The 22,971-nt window shown below is 35.7% G+C and overlaps 1 protein-coding gene across 2 annotated transcripts in view; it reads right to left on the reverse strand.

The window, feature by feature from the left end:
* LOC131440377 (uncharacterized) overlaps positions 1–22,971 on the reverse strand; it is a 465,330-nt gene that overhangs the window by 323,879 nt on the left and 118,480 nt on the right. Inside the window, exon 2 of one of the 2 annotated variants that reach the window (XM_058611634.1) lies at positions 3,942–4,992. In XM_058611634.1, coding sequence (XP_058467617.1) covers positions 3,942–4,089 — 148 coding nt within the window. In that variant the 5' untranslated portion in view covers positions 4,090–4,992. Of the gene's footprint in view, positions 1–3,941; positions 4,996–22,971 lie in introns of both variants that reach the window. The other variant, XM_058611633.1, reaches the window with a different exon arrangement.

Consider the following 22,971-nt stretch of genomic DNA (forward strand, 5'->3'; position numbering starts at 1 on the left):
GAGTTGTAGATCATGCTCAACGTGCATCCTAAACTGACTTAGAACATGGACTGATCAATCATCTACGTTATTGATCAGTCCATGTTCTAATGATATGTAGATGAGAAGGAAAGGAACGTTAGTTCAACACTTGTTGCTACTAATGACCGAGGATTTCTCAGCATCATGACAAATGTCACAGGAAAGGAGTGGTGTTAGTAGAGCGAGGAAATGATCAGGATTTATCCTGGTAGATAATGTGATCTACTTATCACTTATAATATTATCATGTGTTTATTGCTCTGGATAGCCGGCTACCGAGAATTCGTTGCAATTTTATCTCGTTTTGTGTGCTCTCTACTAGAATACGAAATTTCTTCCATAACTCGTAAAACTCCGGACAGCCGGCTGCCGGGAAGTTCGCTATCAATTCATACATTTAATTCATTGTGTTCTGTTTTTTTGCAATAAACAGTCGTAATACTAGAAAGATATCATTTGATTTGTTTATTTGTTTATTTGTTCGGAGCCGTGAAAAGCCCGCTGGAGCTGAGATTTTTTAAACCTCTTTCACTAACATCATCATCAATCGAATAACAACGCCTTGCGCGATACGAAGTAATGCCAATATCTACTCTCTAACCAAAACAAAAAAAATACCAAATGGATCCTCCTCGCAGTCCAACTTACATTCACATCCGTCCTAGTTAAGCACAGTCGCAGAAAAAAATATCTGCACGATTATAAACTAACACGAAGAAAAAAAGATCAAACGTTCCTTGAATAATCCACAGAGTTTAGTCTAGCCCGATTTTTAGCAAAGAGAAATTTAAAAAGACTGTAAATAAGAAAAAATATCTCTTGGGAACGATCTCGTCAGTATTCTGCTTCTCCCATTCGCATTGCTGTAAGCAACGCGAGATGACACACCACTACTGAAAAAATAAAATACAATAAACACTCGCGGATGTGTTTGCTGTAGACCAATTTTAGATCATCAGTTTGAATCACACGATTAACTTGTAAATTTTCACACATTCCATATAAATCTGATAACACCGACAATGACATGCAGATGCCGATCGGATGATGTCTTTTAATTTTTGGTGGCAAATTCGCATCGTTGGCATCGTTTAATTTTGAGCGGACTTTTTTTGAGAGCAACAACCAGGCAAATGAATGATGAAAATCTTTTTGCACAATGACGGTAAAATGAAACGTAGAGGCGTTGCTTATTTAGAGATGATACTATTTCTTGTTAAAACGAGCAAATTCATTTGAAAAATCATAATAGAAGTGTGAGGAAAAGTTTGTACTCTGAAGTGGTAATGTTGATCTTGATTTATTGTGCGAAAAATTAACGTTTATTTAAAATGCAGTATTATATTTGGTTCAACACCATTTTTCAAATTTCCGGAAATAACAAATAGAGTATCCAAAAGAAATGGTTCTCGCTCACTAAACGTTCTAGTACTCGAGAAATCAACTTAACCTTATTCAATTTCACACATATCTGAAGATTTTCCATATTTAATCGCAGTTTACACTAAAAATGTAGCAGTAATCAATTTGAAATCAATTTTCTTCTACTCAGAATTTACTTTTATTGCTTATATCTAATTGTACTCAAGGATGGCTGTTATCGTATCAAAGAACGCTCTCTAGCAACTCTTTTCACAATTAAATCAGTGTCATCAAAGAGAGACGGATATCATCGCTGCAACAAAAAACCGGCATGATTCATTTGACATAGAATAGACACCAGTGCAAGAGCGAATTTCGCTCGATGACCTGTCTGAGAATCAAAGGTTAGCACGCTGCTGTGAGGATTCTCTCTGAAGCAACAAACGGTCGCTTATTCTCGTTTCGCGATCCGATTCTTTATGGGCATTTGATAATTGCGATCATTTTACTATTGCCGCTTATTCTAACTATGTGCATATAACCTTTGTATGAGTTGTGTCTATGAAAATGTATGTGAATGCGTCACACAAGGATTTTGAAATATTGCTACCTAGTATGAGAATCATCAAGTCGAATCATCGATTCGATTCTCTGCGATAATTGTTAACTTGCGATTCTCTCTTGGTAAATTCCGCACAGCACCGATTATTATCCGACTGTAAATATTTTTTAAGGGTCTCGAAATACTCAGAGTATGAAGTGGTGCGAAGATATGTAGAAAAATTCTCTCGCGGCTCATGCATTGAGAGACACGAGTTCTTGTAGCATCTTCTACCGGATTGAAAATGTTGTATACAATATAGATAAATATCCAGCAGCTTCTGCCAAATTTTCGGCAATCACCAACACTGATTGTACTATTGAATAAATGAAAATTTTCGGAAGAATCCTCATTTTCCGATTTGTAAGAAATATGGCATAAGATACATATATGGTATTGATAGAATAAAAATATCAAATAACATATTGATAAATGCAGTGGCTTCTCGTGACAAAATTGACTAGTTGTGCACTGCTTATGTGGTATGAAAGCAGATGTAAAAATTCGTTGTAAGTGAAAACTGAAGATTGAGAAATGAAGATTCGCTTTGTTTTTCAATACAATGAGATAACGATATACTTTCGGATGGAATTTTCAATTAAACAAACAAATCTCAGAGCTGAGCTGAGTAATTCTTTCTCTTCTTGAATCTGTGCAGTTACTCATGTGCACAGAAAAGACAGTAACACAGCTACAACAGATTCTTGAAATTTTATGTCTGATGTATATGACACGCAATTTCAGTGCGATCTAACCTGTTTTCATCGAATAAATAAAGATTCAAAAAAATAGTTGAATTGGATGGGGTTGGGGACGCAGTTCATTCCTTGAATTCGACCGGTTGTGCAATGAAACTACAAAATCGATCGATAGTCTTTTAATAATGTTTAAATACATCAATGCGAATATTTTATTAGGGCGAGGCAGATCGATGGAGCCGTGACTTCAAAACTCGATTTGTTCTGTATACGAAATGGAACATCGGAATTCGACTATGCTCACACCTACCAGTTCACGATTAGGAGAGGACTTACTTAATAAGGTACTATTGTTTTAAGCCGTTTGATTCCATTCAAGAATATTGTGTCAAAATTTCAAATCGATTAGAACGAAATTGACGAAGTTACGAGAATTCATATACTAGTAGGATTTCAATATCTTCATGAGGAAACGCTTATGAGAATTTTTCGGGTTGCATTGGCGAAATTATCTCATGAAACTTTTTTGTGAAAATGACGTTTAAAGAAAAGGGCAGGGTTTCTCGATCCAAATAACAAATTAAACACTTTTGTAAAAGTGCTTGTGTTTGCGGTAAACTTTCAAAAATGATCTGCGACTACAGGAACTAGCATGAGATCAGCTTAATTTGTTGCTTTGTTGTTGACTTTTTCTTTTATAAAGTGAATCTTAACGATTGGCGACATTTTCGATTTTGGATAAATGATTTACAGATCAAAAGTACCTGTCAGGAACCGGAAAGAGTTGATCCCGAATGCGTTTTTGCCTCTAAATTTGATACGGACGATGCCTAACTCTACTCGTTCATGGTTCTGACATGCAAATTAATTTGAAATTCTAACCGCTGAACCACATCACCATCATGTTGCACAGCTTTATTGTGGCATTCGATGGCAATCGCTAAACGCAACTACAACTTGAAACCTACATTTTCAATTGTTTTATTTGAAAAACAAAAAAAAAAGAAAACACTTCATCAAAAGATCCCTTCTGTGGTTACCTCGTGGAAATTCTCATTCACCTGTTATAGTTAGCACAACTGATCAAATCGAAATTACAGTAAACCGGTTTTGCTGATTGGAAAACCACAACACAACTATTCCATTAGTGTTGAATCAGACCGCGAATACCATTTAGGGATCTAAAACTGAAAACTATTGACCGAAAAAAAAACGAAAAACAAGCAAATATTTGTTTTTTGTTTCAGAAAATCACTCACCAAAACTAGCAATTATTTGAAGCAGGATACCGAAACTGATGAAACGCCGAAAAATGCTGCTCCCACTGCTCCGCCAGATGTCACTGTCCCGTTGATGAAACATTGCTCCTACCGTTGAATGCCACGGCATCGGCACTTTACAGCGCATCCAATTGAAAACTGCACTCTCGTTAATTTTTATTCACCGGAAACTCTCTCACGATTCACACGTTTGATTGCTTGTTCGCACTTACTTTACACTTTTCCCATAACGATTAGTCGGACCCGTTAAGATTGAGTTGTTTACCCATTAATTTTTAATTGCCCCCCTCGAATTCAGCTGGCGTTTCAAAAACTACTGAACCGTCGTCGTAGTACTCCAACATGATTGGCCCCTCTAGGAGCTGGTAGGCGTCGAAAACGGTATGGAAACTACTCTTTAATGGATTTAAGATTTTTATAGATCTTCCCGCCCGTTGAGTGTTCCATCAGTACCGAAGAATAAACAACTTGCCTCACTTCGTTTACTCTACTCATTCGCTGGGAAGGTGCGGTTTCATTCCCCCTATGAAACGGTTGATCCTTCTGTTTTTATGTCCGCAGCAGAATGGTTTGTTTGTGTTTACATGCTCTTCGAACTACACCCGTTCCACCCGCACTTGACTGAACCGACCCGGTGAGTGTTTTGATTCCCCTTGTCGTCTCTATTAGGCCTATCGTGTCGTCACTTCCAAACGGCCAGATGCACACATACGGCACACTTTCGAGCTCTTCGCCAGCAGGCTTCTTGTGAATGCTTGTTCTGATCTTTGCTTTACACTAAGGCCACATTTATGACATTATTCACACTGTTACTGCGCTTTCAGCTAGTTTCATAAATATATTTTTAAATTATGCTCTCTTGAATGTCCCTTGCAATTGCTCCAGTTGTTCTCGAGCGACACGCTTCACGGACCAAGCCAGCTAAGTGACAGCGAGATGCTTTGACGTGACGTGATGTGACGCGATGCTGTCTGTCCCGGTTGGATGAAGGAAGTGCACTGAAGAAACGTCAGGAAGCTGAATAAATAAACTGCTGAAAGTGAATAACAATACAACAACAAAAAAGATTAGTTCTGTTCGCCAAGTTTTTGCTTCATCTTAATCCTAAAGATAATTATTGAAAGATGTTTGAATAATTGAAACAACATTTGGGCTTGGTTACCAGTTCATTCGTTAGCAGACGTGGAGTTACATTCTCACGACTTACACATGGTTATTTGGTTATATCATAGATATTGCGGAGATGGAATTTGTATTTGGTATACTGACAAGATATCGATTACACATTTTCCAATTGTTAGATTTTACTGCTAGGCTTGCTTTACTTGAGGAAGCACGGTACACCAATTAATGCATGTGCAATTGTGGTATTACATTATCTGATGCTTAAGTACTGATTACACATTATTATTCGCGCTTGGTTTTGAGTGTATGTAATTAAGACTGAAGATTTGTGGCTCTCGAAGTGTACACTGAAATGAAAATCTTACTTATATTCATCAGATTTGTCATATGAATCGTTCGCAGATTATAATTTATAGAGGTTATATGAAAACTTATAATCTTTATTTAAAGTGTACGTTAAATTTAAATATACCTTACCATAATGAAAGTTATAAGAATATTCCATATGATGTATATTGAAATCCGATGAAACCTAACTCGTTACATAATTTATATTCATTGGACGTGTCTTATGAATCGAACGCAGATGGTATTCCACAAAAGACATATGACAAATTATAACCTTTAATGTAACTCTACATAAAATCTTAATGATGTTCAATAAATTTTATATCTTCATAATCTTTATGATATTGATAAACATACCATATACAAGTTATGCGAAAAGTCGATAAAACTTGAGCCAATATAATTTTAATATTCATTACATTTTTCTATTAATCGCATGCTGATTATTTTTAATAAAAGTCATGTGAAAACTTATAATTTTCATTGGAAGCGTACATCAAATCTGCAACAAGGAAGAAAACGAGACAGCTGAAGAAAATAACAAGAAAAAATATTTTAACTTAGACATATTATGAAGTTTGTTCTTACAAAAGAATAGTTGTGAATCGCACTGCTTCAAGCTGAAGAAAGAGTTGTGTCCTCGATATTCATCGACTGCTCCAGACAGTTTTTTAGGAAGTTCTGTTATTTGAAATCGCTGATAAGACAGCTCATTCAACTTCGTTTAAGGATATGCCCCTGAAATAAATATTCGGTACGTTTCATTACTCTGTCTGTCTAGTATGAGGATTTAAATTTTTCATTTATAGTTTCTGGATCCCACGTCTCCTCCGCAAATATCAGGAGGTGCTCCTTTTCGGAACTGAATACTAGTATAGCTTGAATCCTCGAAAAAAGGAGTAGTTTCCGAGTGCATCTGATTCGTCTGGTGACAGTAAATATCAGATTAAATCAGCCAGTCCAAAAGAAGTAAGTGTAGTTGAATTATCAATATAATATTCTATTATGATACTCTTTATATACGAAAAATATAACAATAAGTTTTTGATAAGACAATTATTTTTATTGTTGTTTTTGATTCCCTTAAGCACCATAATCCCAGTATTTTTTTTTAAATTAGAATCTTATATGTATAACTTATTCAATCAAATAGCAATGATTTGATCTACGTCAAAGACATCATATTATCAAGATATCCAGCTCTCACATTTTCCGGACAAATCATTGGAAACATCCTTTTTTGCAAACATGGTGCCCTCAGGCGAGTCCGCATCGAATCTCGTACATAGAAGCAGGGGAGAGAAATGTCAAATTCGTGCGCGCCAAAATAGCAGCACTGTGCTCCCATACAATTGACATGATATGTTGAATGTGATGCCGTGCGATGGCGTTGTTGAACTGAAGATTGATTTCGCTCCAAGCTGACAGGGTCTGTCTATATAAAACTGCTATATAGAACTGGGATGACCTCCATTAAAAGTTATATATAAATTTTATAAAACTAGTCATATGGTATAGATAAACCTATCTATATTAATTCGAAATGAATATAATATGCGCTTCATAAATTGTTTCAATGTATGTTGTGTGGATATCTAGTAATGGTTATAGGGCGTGCCAATAAATTTGACTCAGACTGGAAATTTCATTCTTTATATGAAAATCTTGTAAAAATAACGTTACGAGGAGTTTTATGTTTCATAAGATTATCTTATATTTTTGACATGATGTTTAATATACTTTGTATCTATCAGTGGAAATGCTAATAGTGAAAAATCATTAGAATATCATATAATGTGAAAATGAAAATTTAGCTCAGTGTAGGTTTCTGACTTTCATTGGTACGAAAGCTATACATAATTTTATGTGATAAGGAGTGACTATTTACCTACTTACCGAATTCAAATAATAAAACCTTTTTAGAAGGAAGAAATACCCAAAAAGTTGTACTTTATTTCGATAGAATAATTAAAAAACAATAACGATGTATTGATTAAAAGTTCAATCAATAAGCAGAATCAAAAGATAAAAATGACGGTTTGAAATTTTAAACACTTATCCACCGTGAAATTCCAGAGCCGAAAGTCGCTACCGCATAAATTCCAAAATTTTTGTATGCGACCATATGACTTTTCATTAGAACCAAAGTTTAAGAGTATCGGTTCTGTTATCTCTAAATTAATTTGATGCGGGTGCGATCAATTAATGTTGTTCCAAATAAAAAAATGGCTTTTTGGTCAATTGGTTTCTCGTCAAAACATTAATTTTTTGTTAATGGCCAACATTATACCTTTAACTTCACGGCAAAACGACTTTGGCTGTTAACGAAAAATAAATGTTTTAACGAGAAACCAATTTACCAAAAAGCCATCTTTTAATTTGAAAGTTATCTCTCAAATAAGCGAGTAAGTTTCGTTTTGAAGTATATGACCACTAGTACCGACTTCTGGAATCGTAAGTCAGGAGCCAAGATATCCGGAATCGGTTAGTTTGGCCGTCTACTACTGATTGGGATAGTTGTGAGCTATGTTCAGAAAACGTTAACGATTTTTGTTTCGCCAAAAAACACATACTCGTGATAAGACAAGTATTTTAGAAGTCTGTTCAGTTTTTCGATTTCACTGACTACGTTGATATTGTGACACTTAACTTTGGGAAGATGATGGAAACATATATCGGACTGAAAGCCGAAACTAGACGTATCGAACGGGATATAAATGCGTTGATAACAAAATATATGATAGGAAGAGGCTACAAAGCAGAAACACTACACTTCCCGCCACGAATATTGATAAACGGTGACGATTTGGAGGTGGTTGACGAATTTTTGTATTGGGGCTCACTGGTGATCACCGATAATGATACCAGCAGATAAATTCAGAGGGGTAGCTCGTGCCTACTTCAGACTCAGAAACCCCCTTCGATCGGGTAAAGTACGCCATCGCATGAAATTACCCATCTACTAAACGTTTATTAGATTGTTCTCTATGGTCACGAGACCTGGGCTGACATTATGCATCAAGATTCAATCAAATTTTCATCGAATCGACCATATTTCGTATTAGTTCACTCGAACAAGTATTATCGAATAGTTTTGACATTATGAATCCAAATAAATCGATCTCGCAAATGACTAAACTCTATAAGAAATGTTAGAAAGCTATAATTTTCGAAAACATTTCTTTTTATATGAGGATAGATACCCGAGTAGAGTGTGAGATGAATTAGAAAACTATATTATATTATATTATATTATTTTATATTAAATTATATTGTATTGTATGATATATTATGATATATTATATATATATTATACTTTATTATGTAGTACTAGCTGGCCCGTCGAACTTCGTCTCTCCCAAGAATTATTTGTTCGACTTTATGTTTTCGGACAGCAGAATTGTCAAACGACTAAGTTAACGTTTAACAGATCGGCTGAAAAGTTCGTATCGTTTCTATGAGAGGGCGCCACTAGAATCAAATCCATACCATTTTCAGTTAGTACCAACCTTCAAAAGATACGTGTATAAATTTGACAGCTGTCTGATTATTAGTTTGTGAGATATTGCATTTTGAGTGAAGCTACTTTTGTTATTGTGAAAAAAATGGAAAAAAAGGAATTCCGTGTGTTGATGAAACACTACTTTTTGATGAAAAAAAGTACCGCCGATACCAAAAAATGGCTTGATGAGTGTTATCCAGACTGCACCGAGCGAAGCAACAATTCGTAAGTGGATTGCAAAATTTCGTTCTGGTCATATGAGCACCGAAGACGATGAACGCAGTGGACGTCCAAAAGAGGCTGTTAGCGATGAAAACGTGAAAAAAATCCACAAAATGATTTTCAATGACCGTAAAGTGAAGTTGATCGAGATAGCTGACACCCTAAAGATATCAAAGGAACGTGTTGGACATATTATTCACGAATATTTGGATATGAGAAAGCTTTGTGCAAAATGGGTGCCGCGTGAGCTCACAATCGATCAAAAACAACAACGAATTGATGATTCTGAGCAGTGTTTGGAGCTGTTATATCGAAATAAAACCGATTTTTTTCGTCGATATATAACAATGGAGGAAACATGGCTCCATCACTTCACTCCGGAGTCCAATCGACAGTTAGCTGAGTGGACTGCACGCGATGAACCAAACCCAAAGCGTGGAAAGACTCAACAATCGGCCGGTAAGGTTATGGCATCTGTATTTTGGGATTCGCATGGTATAATTTTCATCGACTACCTTGAAAAGGGAAAAACCATCAACAGTGACTATTATATAGCGTTATTAGAGCGTTTGAAGGACGAAATTTCAAAAAAACGGCCTCATTTGAAGAAGAAATAAGTTTTGTTTCATCAAGACAATGCACCGTGTCACAAGTCGATGAAAACCATGCTGAAATTGAACGATTTGGGCTTCGAATTGCTCCCTCATCCACCGTATTCTCCAGATTTGGTCCCCAGTGACTTTTTCCTGTTCTCAGACCTCAAGAGAATGCTTGCTGGTAAAAAATTTAGAAGCAATGAAGAGGTAATCGCTGAAACTGAGGCCTATTTTGAGGCAAAGGACAAATCGTACTACAAAAATGGTACCGAAAAGTTGGAAGATCGCTATAATCGCTGTATCGCCTCTGATAGCAATTATGTTGAATAATAAATACGAATTTTGGCAAAAAAAATGTGTGTTTCTATTAAACGATACGAACTTTTCAGCCGAACTGTTATGTCCATTATTTTTCTGATTACTTATCCACTTTAGGGCTCGAGTAAAGTGGATATTGTTCAGATACCAGGCACGTGCGCAGGGGGGGTTTTAGGGGTTTTAACAACTACATCCATACCCCTTCCCCACCCTACTCTCCACCAAATGGAAGATTTTTCAACATTAGGTTCCATGAACAATAGAGTACCTATTATATAAAAGTGCAAATAACTTGACTTTTCCTTCAAATTTGTTCGCCTTCCCCACCCTTGAATCTCCACCCTCCTTGAACCCGCTCCCTCCCTCTTGAACACCTGCCCCTCTTCTTTTGAACCCTCCCTTGAACCCTCCCTTGAACCCTCTCTTGAAACCCCGCACGGGCCTGTCAGGTACTGTGGAACTTTTGGTTGCTTAGAGAGTCGTCGTTCAAACTTTAATTTGATATTGATCTTGTCAATTTGAACATTCTTCCCAAAATATGAAATATAAAATGGCAGTATAAATCCATTATGATAATCATATTGAACATTGATATCTAATGGCTACTTATTATATGCGTTAAATCAGTAGAAAGTAAGGAAAATCTATTAGTTTGATATTAGCGCTTCTACAGAACAATTTCTTTATTGATTCAATCGAAAAATTTCTGATTTTTTAAACCCGCGCTCATGATAACCAATATTATTTATCTAACTCCATTACACACAATCCATCAACTGGTAAACGATATCAGAACTTTTTCGCCTGCCTACAGCGGTTTTCTAGAACAGTCATATGCATTCCGTCATTTGGCAAGCAATAATTTTTATATCCAATTAAGCGCATGACTCGAAATAACAAATAACATGAATCAAGTATGCATGTGAAATCTCCACACAAAACTATTCGTTGCGCGCCAAACGATTTTTTTACGATCTAGTATTCTTTTCTTCGACGGTCAAACACTTATGCAACTCGTTGCGCGCCAAGCACCTAACGATGATCTAGCAAGCATGGACGACTTTTTCAACGGAAAATTCCCATTTCCATACAAAACAACTTTATGGATTTTTCCCACTTTCCCGGCAAGTTTCCCTAATTTTTTTGATGTACGAACCCGGTGGGGGTAAAAACTGTTCAAACAAAAAAAAGAATCATGTTAATCCGTCCATCCGTTCTTACGTGATGCGATTACAAAGAATGATCTCTGCATTTTAATATATATATATATATATATATATATATATATATATATATATATATATATATATATATATATATATATATATATATATATATATATATATATATATATATATATATATATATATATATAGATTATTCTAAAATGTGTCATATCGTATTATGTTATTATATAATAATATAATATAATATTATATAATACTATGTTCACACTAGGAAGCTAAAACGCGATTTAGTATAATCAACAAGAAAAATGACATCGAGATAGCCTGGAAACGCGTTTTAAAATCGAGGTGTGAACATAGTATTACATTAAATATATTGTTGTTGTTCTATTATATTATGAGTTATTAGAGTATTTTACATCATGTTAAATTATATTATCATTTTATATTTATTATGCTATATTACATTATATTCCGCACTATATACAATACATGATAATCGCATCAGGGTATCATTGAAGTTACAACTGGACAATGAAGTGGAGTGCCAATCGGAGTCAAGGAGGAAAAGTGTTAGTCTTTCGATACTGATGCATTTCTCTTCAGCAAACCATCTAGTGGAAAGCTGGACAAGTAAAAAAAATCATTACTCAATCTATTGGACCATACCGTTGGAAGGAGATTCTTTGGTCCCCGCGGTTTTTCACGTAGGTCACTCGGCTTACGAGACCGCCCACCCCCTTTTGACTTCATCACACAGTGGTATGCTAAATTTAGATTGGTACCGAATTTTGAAGTTACTGTCGAGTGGAACCGCATGCAGAGCAAGACTCCAGCTAGAATGGTGGCTACCTACATACATACATACATACATACATACATACATAGAAAATAGGTATAGAATTCGCTCATACTTTAGAAAAATTTTCCCCGAGGGCCAAGTGTTATATACCAATTGATTCAGCTCGACGAACTGAGCAAATGTCCGTGTGTGTGTGTGTATGTATGTGTGTGTCTGTATGTGTGTTGTCAACTAAGAGGTCGAGATCTCAGAGATGACTGGACCGATTTTGATCAAACTAGTCGCAAATGAAAGGTCTCCCCGTCACCCTGAACGCAATGGTTTCGAGATCGGATGCTTACTTTTTGAGCTATACTAAGTTTTATGTCAAAATGTTTTTTTACAATATCTGTCACAATTGACCTTGATAACAGAATATTTTCATAGCCTTAGATTCTGCACGGTAATAGCTATCTAACAAGCTATAGATTGTCAAAATCCGTCCTTTTTTAACGGAGATATCGATATTATTGTGTAAGCGACGCCTTATTCCAGTAGTAAAAGTTTTGAGCGCTTAATAACAAAGTAATGTTTGGAAGCAACGTGGAACACGATTTTTTATACAATTGTTTCTAAGTACCAAAAAGACTGTGCACAGCATACTTTTTCATGCAATTTTGCCTCGGACTGATTTTAGCACGGTTGTTCGAATATGACACATAAACCAGATGATGGCAGCATTTTCGAGTTGAAAGCAATTCCATAATTATATTGATTTCAACTACTTACAGCAATAAAGAAAATAAAAATAAAGGAAAATAACCCCCATATACCATTCGAATCAGTTCGTCGAGCTCAGCAAATGCGATAAACGATTGCACTCAATTTTCTCGGAGATGACTCAACCGTTTTCTACAAACTCAGATTCATATGAAAAGTCGTATGCTCCCAAACAAAATACCTGAATTACGTCTGGATCCGTCTTCTGGTTCCTGAATTACAGGATGATATGTCGAATGAATGATTAAAATAGTGTAACTCATTTTTCTCATAGATGACTGAACCTAAATGAAAACTAAGAACCAAAGATTCAAATGAAAGGTCTTGAGATTCTATGAAACATCTTGTTTTTTAGTCAAATCCAACTTCCGGTTTAGGGGATACAGGGTGATTAGTATAAAAATGTCTATTTCACATAAATTTATCAGGTTTATCGGGTTTATAGATTGGGATAGTTGATAATCAAATAAACTTATTTCAGTTTTAGCGGCACCCAGTTTTCGATTCGGATTTAATTCGCACTACGATTACTCAAAGATGACTACACTGATTTTCAAACATTTTGAATCAAATGTATACAATACAGCTCCAGAGGTGGATTTAACTGACTTCGGCTAAATCGATTTTAAAATTCCTGTTCCAGTATTGAATCGTTTCTCAAATCTCAATCGTTTTCTCAAAAAAGCCAAATCGAATTTCAAAAACAAAAATTCAAATTAAAAGATTTATGGTCCCATACAAAATTAACGAATTTTATCCAATTTCGATATTGAAGATTATCATCCCAAAAAAGGTTCAAAGTTGGACTCAAAACTATTGCAATTCATTCGTCATATTAATTTATGGCTATACGAATCCTATTAGGTCGATTTCAAACAGAAAGCTATTTCTGCTATCAGCGCAAGCACACTGAAATAGAAATATAGAAATATAGAAGTTTTGGGTAAATAACCAAACTTATTCTTAGTTTGATGTTATTACTAAGCCACATAAACAAAACTGGAATGCATAATCATGACCTAACATAGAATAAAGTTTGAAAAAAATAAATTACGAATACAAGTATGAAATGAAAACTACGAAAAAGGTACCAACGAGACGAGACTCGAGCTAGCTTCTATCCGGGGAAATTGTTTTTCCAATTAAACTACCCTACATGTGAAACACATGAAGAAACAGCTTAATTGAACAGAAGAACTCGAACGTGCTCAGTTTTACTCGGGGCCCACGCAGTTCAATTATAGTCATACCTCTATGGTAATCAATTCACATTAACGATTTACATATACGCTTACGTATTTATAATGGTTTCGCAATGGAAAATAAACCTTTTTCTAACTAGTAGCTGAAAGCATAGCTGTGATTAAAGATAAGTTAGAATCAAGTAACGATAACTTAAAAATGATAGTTAGTTCAATGTCTATATTATAAAGAAACACTGCTGTCGCCTTGTTTTAACCAGTGTAATATAAAAAACATATTCATGCCCTTGTTGCAACATAGTTTGGCTAAATGGTATCAGAACTAGTCACGGGTTGTTACTATTGAAGTCAAATTAACTTATTACTAATATCTAGATGCATAATTGTGATTAATGATAGGTTTGGATTAAGTAACAATAGCTCATAAATTAAAATTAATTCAATATGATAACAAAATGAGATGTTTAGAAACCTAAATAACAATTTCGTAACTAGTTATGTTATGAAGATACATTGCTGTCACCTTTTTTAAGCCAGTATAACATAAAAAACATGTTCGTGCTCTTGATGCAACATAATTTGGACTTTGTCGTATCAAAACTAGTTGCGGATTGTTACTTGCATATTTAACACTTGGAACCCATAACTCAATGAACCAAACAAAACACAGCGGGGATTTGGAAAAATCACTTTGAAAATGATGACACAAATCGGAAATTGTTTGATCGATAATTTACGAAGTTAAAAAAAAATGGATTTCTATTTCTACACCCCTTTCCATACTTGAAATCATCCCACGTGACACATAAGAAATTGCAAATCAAGACAAAATTGCTGCCGAAAACAGCTGTCAATGACGTACCGAACGCCAGTAATGAGATTTTAACGAAGACTAAGAACCGGATTAGTGTCAGGATGCTTCCGCATCCGGCTAAATCCGACGGTCGTTAATTAATCCTTTCCGACAATACGTACATTCTGGAGCCAGTGGATAGGCGGAAACGAAACTTCCGCCTTATTTACTACCTTATCCTGCTGGCTGCAGCTCCCACATAAATAACTACTCGAAGAAATCATTCGCCATTTGACCAGTCCGAGACATGATTGATTATATGTTGTTTGCACAGGCGGCACACTATAGGACTATTTAGGAGATTCTACCGAATCTGGAAGAGTAAACAGTTCCTAGGCGACTTTTTTTTTGTTCCATCAACAAATAAATTAGTTTAGCATTCCTACTTTTGCCTTCGGTTACCGTATTTAGGCTCTACTACACAAAGAATGAGCAACAGAGGTGACTCCCGAGATAGCTAACTGCGGCTCCGAACATTTGCTATTTGGAAGGGAGCTGACGGTCAAATTCAAACGGAACAACAGTGGATGAGGAAAAATAAACATGAAACGAACTTCAAAAAGGCCGAACCTGCAAAACAGTATGATAAATATAGTCGACACATACGAGGCAGTGAAGAAGAAAAAGGCATCAGTCTAGCTCATTTAGGACTTTGTGGAACTGGCAAAGGATTTATTGATCAAATGTCTGACATCTCGAATTGAAAATATAACTGAAACACATTCTAGCTGCGTTATCTGAAATATAAATTGTTTAAATTAACCAAACTTTATTCTGGATATCAGCTGCATGGACACAACATTTGGAAGGACTGGCTTTACTTTTGATTATACGCTCCATCAAATTTTATTGATTTCGTTTAGGACTGACAGTTCCAAATACTTGAGCTTTCAGTAGAGCATATCTTCTACCAGACTGTTACTTGTACCATCAGATTAACCCAAAGAAAGTTCCGTAAATATTCGTGGGTCCTGAAATATATCAGTAGAATGTAAAATAGTGACCTAAACATTGGCTTTTTAGTTTTTGCCTTTCTCATATAGAAAGGTTATGCAATCAATGTGAAAACCGACTATTCAACCGAGGCCCAGAGGGCCGAATGTCATATACCATTTGACTCAGCTAGAAGGACTGAGCAAATGTCTCTCTCTCTCTCTCTCTCTCTCTCTCTCTCTGTGTATGTATGTGTGTATGTAACAAAAATGTGCACTCGATTTTCTCGGAGATGGCTGGACCGATTTTCACTAACTTAGATTTAAATAAAAGGTCTCTTGGTCCCATAGAGTACTATTGAATTTTACCCGGATCGGACTTCCGGTTCGGGAGTAATGGGATTAAATGTGCAAAAAAAATGAAGAAAAAGTGCACTCGATTTTCTCAGAGACCGATTTTCTTAAACTAATATTTAAATTGATGGCCTTGTAGGCTCATAGATTGCTATTGAACTTCATTTGGATCCGACTTTTGGTTCGGGAGTTATGGGGTAAAATGTGCAAAATGAACTAAAAACGTGCAATCGATTTTCATCCAATTTTTATAAACTTAGATTCAAATGAAAGGTAACATGTCAGGATGGCCAAGCGGTCTAAGGCGCCAGACTCAAGAGCAATCAAATGAAAGGTCTCACGGTGCCATACGAAATCCCTGAATATCATCCGGATGCGACTTCCGGTTCCGGAGTTATAGGGTAAAGTGTGTTCAATATTGTTCTCCGTCACTTAGGTCTGAGGACAGTGTGTTGCAGATAGATTTTGAATCTCACGGTAGATTTGTGATATGAGCCTTCAAAGTCGAGATATTCGATGAACAAGCAGAGGGATACCATTTCTAGCGATGCAGTTTGCAGCAGTTCTTCAGTCACAAAAAAATACAACACGAACGGTAACCTCAATGAATCATTCTGAAAATTTCACAGAATATTCTCAACTAAACTTGAAAGACATTGTCAGGTGGGTTTTTCGATGTTCATCACATCATAATTTTATAATTAATTAACGGAAATCACCAAAACACCTACGTCTTTAACATTCAAAACCGTTATTCCCAATCTTAGAGTCAAATGAAAGGTCTTCTGGTCCTACCGAAAATTACTGCATATTTTCGGAATCAACAAAAATGTAAACCGTCGTTTAGAGTACGATGGCAAAATCGTATAAAAACTTCAAAATTTGAATAAAAACTAGTAGAGTTTGTACGTCATGTTAGTTGGTGGCCGTACGAACCGACTTAGATTATACCGGTTCTCGGGTTCCAGTGCTGGAATTACATATAATAGTGAATCCACTTCGTTTTCTTAAGGATAACCTACGCGAACAAATTACTGTTTCATTCTGTAGGTTATAATAGGTAATGCACAAACCAGACCCGTACCCAGAATTTCGTTTCGGGAGGGGCCCAAAACAAACTAATTCTCAGTACGCTTTCAATAACTTTGTAGATTCTAGAGCATCAGTTATGAGTTTCCTACTATTCAAGTTCTAAATTGTTATTTTTCTTTATGAGAATTTGATACAGTGTAAATTTTATGTAAAACTATCAAGTTGTTCCTGACATACCTTATGATCAAAAAAGAACCGGAATTTTCATTTTAAAATTCCCGCGCTTGTCCAATCGGTAAACTTTTTTTCTCTCAACGTTGGCAACACTTTTATACACATTCTGTCAAATTTTGACGCATATCGTACGATTAGTTTTTGTTTGGCGTCTATACAAAGAAGTTGAAAAATTTTCGTGTGGCGATTTTTATAATGGATGAAAATTTAGAACAACGTGCGTGCATCAAATTTTGTGTTGCAAATGGGTTTAAGTGTTCCAAAACGTTGAAAATGTTAGAAAAGGTGAAACGTGTCTAGGAAAAACACAGGCATACGAGTGGTATAAACGCTTCAAAGGTGATGATGATCATGATGAGATCCCTGGCCGCCCAACAACATCTGTTACTGAAGAAAACATTGAATCGGCGAAGCAAATCGTGTTGCAAAATCGTTTTGTACCGATTAGAGAGATTGCTGTGTTGTTGGGCATCTCTTATAAATCAGCCGGCTGGTGCCAAAAATGCTGACACCACGATAATGCGCCGGCTCACACAGCGTTGGTTGTGTCGCAGTTTTTGGCCAAAAACTCAACCAATATCATCAACCAAGCCCCGTACTCTCCAGATATGGCCCCGTACTCTCCAGATATGGCCCCGTGTGACTTTTTCCTCTTCCCCAGACTCAAATTGCCATTGCGAGGAACGCGTTTTGAGACCATAGAGACCAAAAAATAGAATTCGCTGCGTGAACTAAAGGCCATACCTTTGGCAGCCTATAAAACTTGTATGGAAAATTGGATCAAGCGTTGGCATGCGTGTATTGCCGCAGGAGGAGAGTACTTTGAAGGCGATAATAAAGAAATTTATGAAAAATTGAAATTTTGCATTTTTTAATACAATTCCGGTTCTTTTTTTATCATAAGGTATGGTTGCTCAAAGTGGATGGTACTGCGAGAAATTGAATCAAAAATCTCTTAGTGTTAAAGGCTAAGAGATTACCCAAGCAACCAGAAGTTCCACTATTACTTAAAACATCCACTTTCTTGCTGCTTAAATGTACACGCTGAACTTTAGAGGACTTGAAAGTGCAGAACAACTTTTTCGCTGCACAGAAGCTGAACAATGTATTCTAGAAGCAGCTTAGAAATTCGTTCGGTTGCGTCGCGCGAACTTTCAAGTATGGATAATTACTTTAAAAATGGGCTGCTTAGAATGCTATTGATGAACTTTGAAAGCTACTTAAGCCAAATCAGTCCCTTTTATCCGAACTTTTGGTTTGTTGGGTATATTAAATTTTGTCCAGATTCGACTTCTCGTTGAGTGTTAAAACCATCAATTTGAAGAGAAAAAGTTACCTTCAAAGTATCTAGTAAACCCTTCCAGTTTTTAAAGTGATACACTTAACAAATTTACTTCCACTATACCTTCCTAGGCTAGTCTACCAAAAGTATAATAAAATACAAAAATTGGCTAATTTCGGGAGGGGCCAGGGCCCCTCGAGCCCCCTCTCTAGGTACGTGCCTGGCACAAAAAATCCCTTGTTTTTTTTTTCAAAAATCGAAGAGAATCATTTTGAAAAGAATACCACAGTATTATATATATGAGAAAGGCATCATTACACCACTAGGTGGATTAAAACAGGTTTTTTATTATTAGTTACTATGAGGGAGACTTCCCGGTAAAAACTTGGTTACGTTTCCCATTCGAACAATGATTATCATCGAGAAGATTTTAAATTATAATTTTTAACCTGCTATGGTTGAAAAATTACTCACTGGCCCTTATTACCGTTCTCACTTCCACTTTCACATTCAAATGTCACTTCATTTGATTTTACCTATCATCGGTATCACGCATAGTGAAGTGATCACTGTGATGGAAAAAACTAATTTTTTCGACCAAATGTTGGTGGCGTGATGTTCATAATGGCATCAAGTTCATTTAAGTAATTAATTTTGTCTCTGAAGCGAATTCCGTAATAAGGACCTACATTCACCTCACTTGATTTCCACCGTGAAGTGATACCCATAATAAGGGTCACAGTCACTTCACTTGGTTTTCACCGTGTAGTGACACCGGTAATAAGGGCCACTGTGTACAAGTATGATTTTTCTTACGAAATCAGCAGACTGCTGAACTTTTCGGGACCTTCGTGAGATTGAATGAATCACAAAGCACTCCTCTGGTTCCTGGTTCTGGTACTAACATGTGATTAGGGCATATCGTGCGATAGGCCCTTTCAAAGATTACGAAAAATAATACTGATTACTCGAATTTCAAGCATGGAATTCAGGCATATTTTGCACGATTTTGTAGATTGAGTTTCCATCTACGAGATTATATCAATTATTGTGTATATGAAAGTTGTAGAGCCGAGCAATGAGCGTTATATTTTGTAACATTCGCAAGGGTCTATCATACGATATGCCCTAATCACATGTTAGCACCGATATCACACAATTTTTCTAACAAAATATATCATAATTGTGGCGGAACAGTTGTTAAAATAACAAAAATCTGTTATAATGTAATGCTGCCCTTGTCATACAACTCATGTTTTCATAAATCTTGAATAAGAACAAAAAATTTTACGTTTATTTTGCATTGTCGCTTCAAATGACGGTTTGATATTTTAAACACTCTTCACACTGCTACTCTGGAACCAGAAGTCGAATTCGATCAAAAGTCAACAGCAGCCTATGAGACTGTGAAACCTTTCATTTGAGTCTAAGTTTATGAAAATCGCCTCAACCGTCTCGGAGAATAGCGAAATTCAAGGAAAAATTACAATAACAGATCCAATATTTTTTCAACGCATCATTCATCTACAAAACGACATTGTAATAACATTATTAGTCACAACATGAATAGTAATTGCAATAACTATAATAACAACAACAACAACAACAGCCGAAATAATCTTCCACCTGATATAATACTTCTTGCTGCAGCTAAGGATCGATTTTCGGGACCACCAACAAATTACAGACCTACAATTAGTTTTCAAAGAGGACCGACGATTAATCCTTATCGAGAGCACAACCTGCAACTAACGATGCCGAATCAAATGTCTGCTGAATGTTCGTCAACTGATACGTGCGTGGCGTGTCGTGCTCAACATTCGTGTTTTCGACAATTTTGACGCATTACCCAGAAGAAGAGAATAATGACAATATTATCATAAGTCAACAATCATGTTCAATAAGATCTCCTCACCTAGCGTCGTCAACAGAAATCGTAGCATATTGTCAAAATTTTAACCGTATGAAGAGCGCACTTAAGATTAATGAAATCCATAAAAATATTTTGGGTGTTCGTATGGAATTATTCTAGCAACCGTAACTAGTTAGGATGATAGCGTTAACAGCACGGAAGTCTTCGGAAACATTTACAACGTTTTTAGAAACGATAGTGAACTCCATACATCTGATAAAAAAATCGGGGGGAGGTGTTCTTATTGCTGTTTTAGCAGAATTTGACGCCGAAATGATAACCACTACGAAATTTAAAGAATTTGAACACGTATGGGTCAGAATTCATTTAACAGGTGAAACACATATTTTTGTTTCAGTATATTTTCCTCCTAACAATGCCCAAAAAGTCACATATGAAAAGTTTCTGCATGATGCTGATGAAATAATGACTAAGCTTCCATCGGAAGTTAAAGTTCATATATATGGAGACTTTATTCAGCGCAATATCGACTTTATTCCAGACGCTGAAAATGATAGCATTTTACTACCTCTCGTTGGGAAGAATGAAACACTTCATTACTTATTCGACAAAATATCCGGTTCAGGTCTTAATCAAATTAATCATGTAAAAAATCAGCAAAACTGTTATTTAGATTTTTTATTTACTAATATTCACGATGATTTTTGTGTAATAGAATCACCAACTCCAGCTTTTCATAACACAGCAATCGAATAATAATTTAATAATTTAAAGTATCCTATCCAGATACGTGGAAAAACTCTTTCCTTATACCAATTTTCAAAAATGGGAAAAAAGCAGACATATGCAACTATCGCGGAATTGCTACTCTTTCTTGCATTCCGAAGCTCTTTGAAGCGATCGTTAATGACAAACTGTTTAGTCAAATGAAAAATTGAATTACTCACATGCAACATGAATTTTTCAAAGGACGTTCCACTACTACTAATTTATTTGAATTTGTCCACTATACCCTGACCGCTATGGACAAGGGAAATTACATTGAAGCTCTTTATACAGATTTCAGCAAAGCAAAGCAAAGCAATTGTATTGACATACCCATGCTTATGTTCAAATTACAGAAATTGGGAATCTTACCAGGTCTTCTTAATTGGTTGGAATCTTATCTAACAAATCGTCAACAAATTGTAAAATTTAAGGGTAAAAAGTCGAGCCCCATTCACGTCAGTTCCGGGGTCCCCCAGGGATCTCATTTAGGTCCTCTTTTATTTATCTTGTTTGTTAACGACATTTCCTTTCTTTTTAAAAAAATAAAAATTCTAATATACGCAGACGATATAAAACTATTTTTAGAAAAAGTGAGGATGCCAAGGTTTATCAAGAAGAAATTCTTTCTTTTTATACATGGTGTAACAAAAGTCTTCTTCAACTAAATTTGAAAAAAATGCAGTAGACTAACATTCAGTGAAAAACGAAATACACCTGACTTGATACTTACTCTTGGAAGTCAAACAGATCAAAAATGCGAAAGAATTAGGGACTTAGGAATAATACTAGATTCTAAAATGACTTTTGTTGACCATTATAATACAATCATAAACAGAGCTAATAACATGCTAGGATTCATAAAACGATTTTGTTACTGTTTTCACGATCCGTATACAATTAAAACATTATACATTGCCTATGTTCGGTCAGTACTAGAATACTGTTGCTTAGTTTGGTCACCTTACTCAATCACATGGGAAGATCGAATAGAATCAGTTCAAAAACAATTTTTGTTATTTGCACTTCGTAAATTAGGTTGGACAAGACTTTCTCTTCCGTCATATAAAACCCGCTGTATGCTGATAAGTATTCAAACATTAAAAGAACGCAGAGAATTTTCAATGGTCTCATTTGTAAATGACATTGTCTCGAATCGCATAGATTCCAGTCAACTCCTGTCCAAACTAAATTTTTACATACCATCCCGGCGTTTAAGTTTAAATCGAAATATTTTTATTACAAACCACCAGCGAACAAACTATGCAAAAAATGGGCCAATAAATCAATTGATGGCTGTATACAACAAGCATTCAGAAACTGTCGATTTCACTATGTCAAAAAACAAACTAAAGCAATATTTCAGTTCTATTCGGTAAGCCAATTATTATTATTTAACTCATAATAAATTATACATTATTTAGTGATCTATTTAGAATAGTTTACTAATTTAAGACGATTATTGTAATTATCCTTATGGTCTACTTTTGATTGACGACAAATAAATAAATAAATATGAAGAGAGTTCCATTTTCAAGATTTTGACCACAATTTTGGAAACTGGGAGCTGGGAACCCGTAAAACTAATATCGGTTTGTTTGGCCAGCATCTAACATAACCTAT

The sequence above is a fragment of the Malaya genurostris genome, chromosome 1 (genome assembly GCF_030247185.1).
Source record: "Malaya genurostris strain Urasoe2022 chromosome 1, Malgen_1.1, whole genome shotgun sequence".
In the NCBI taxonomy this organism is placed as follows: Eukaryota; Metazoa; Arthropoda; class Insecta; order Diptera; family Culicidae; genus Malaya; species Malaya genurostris.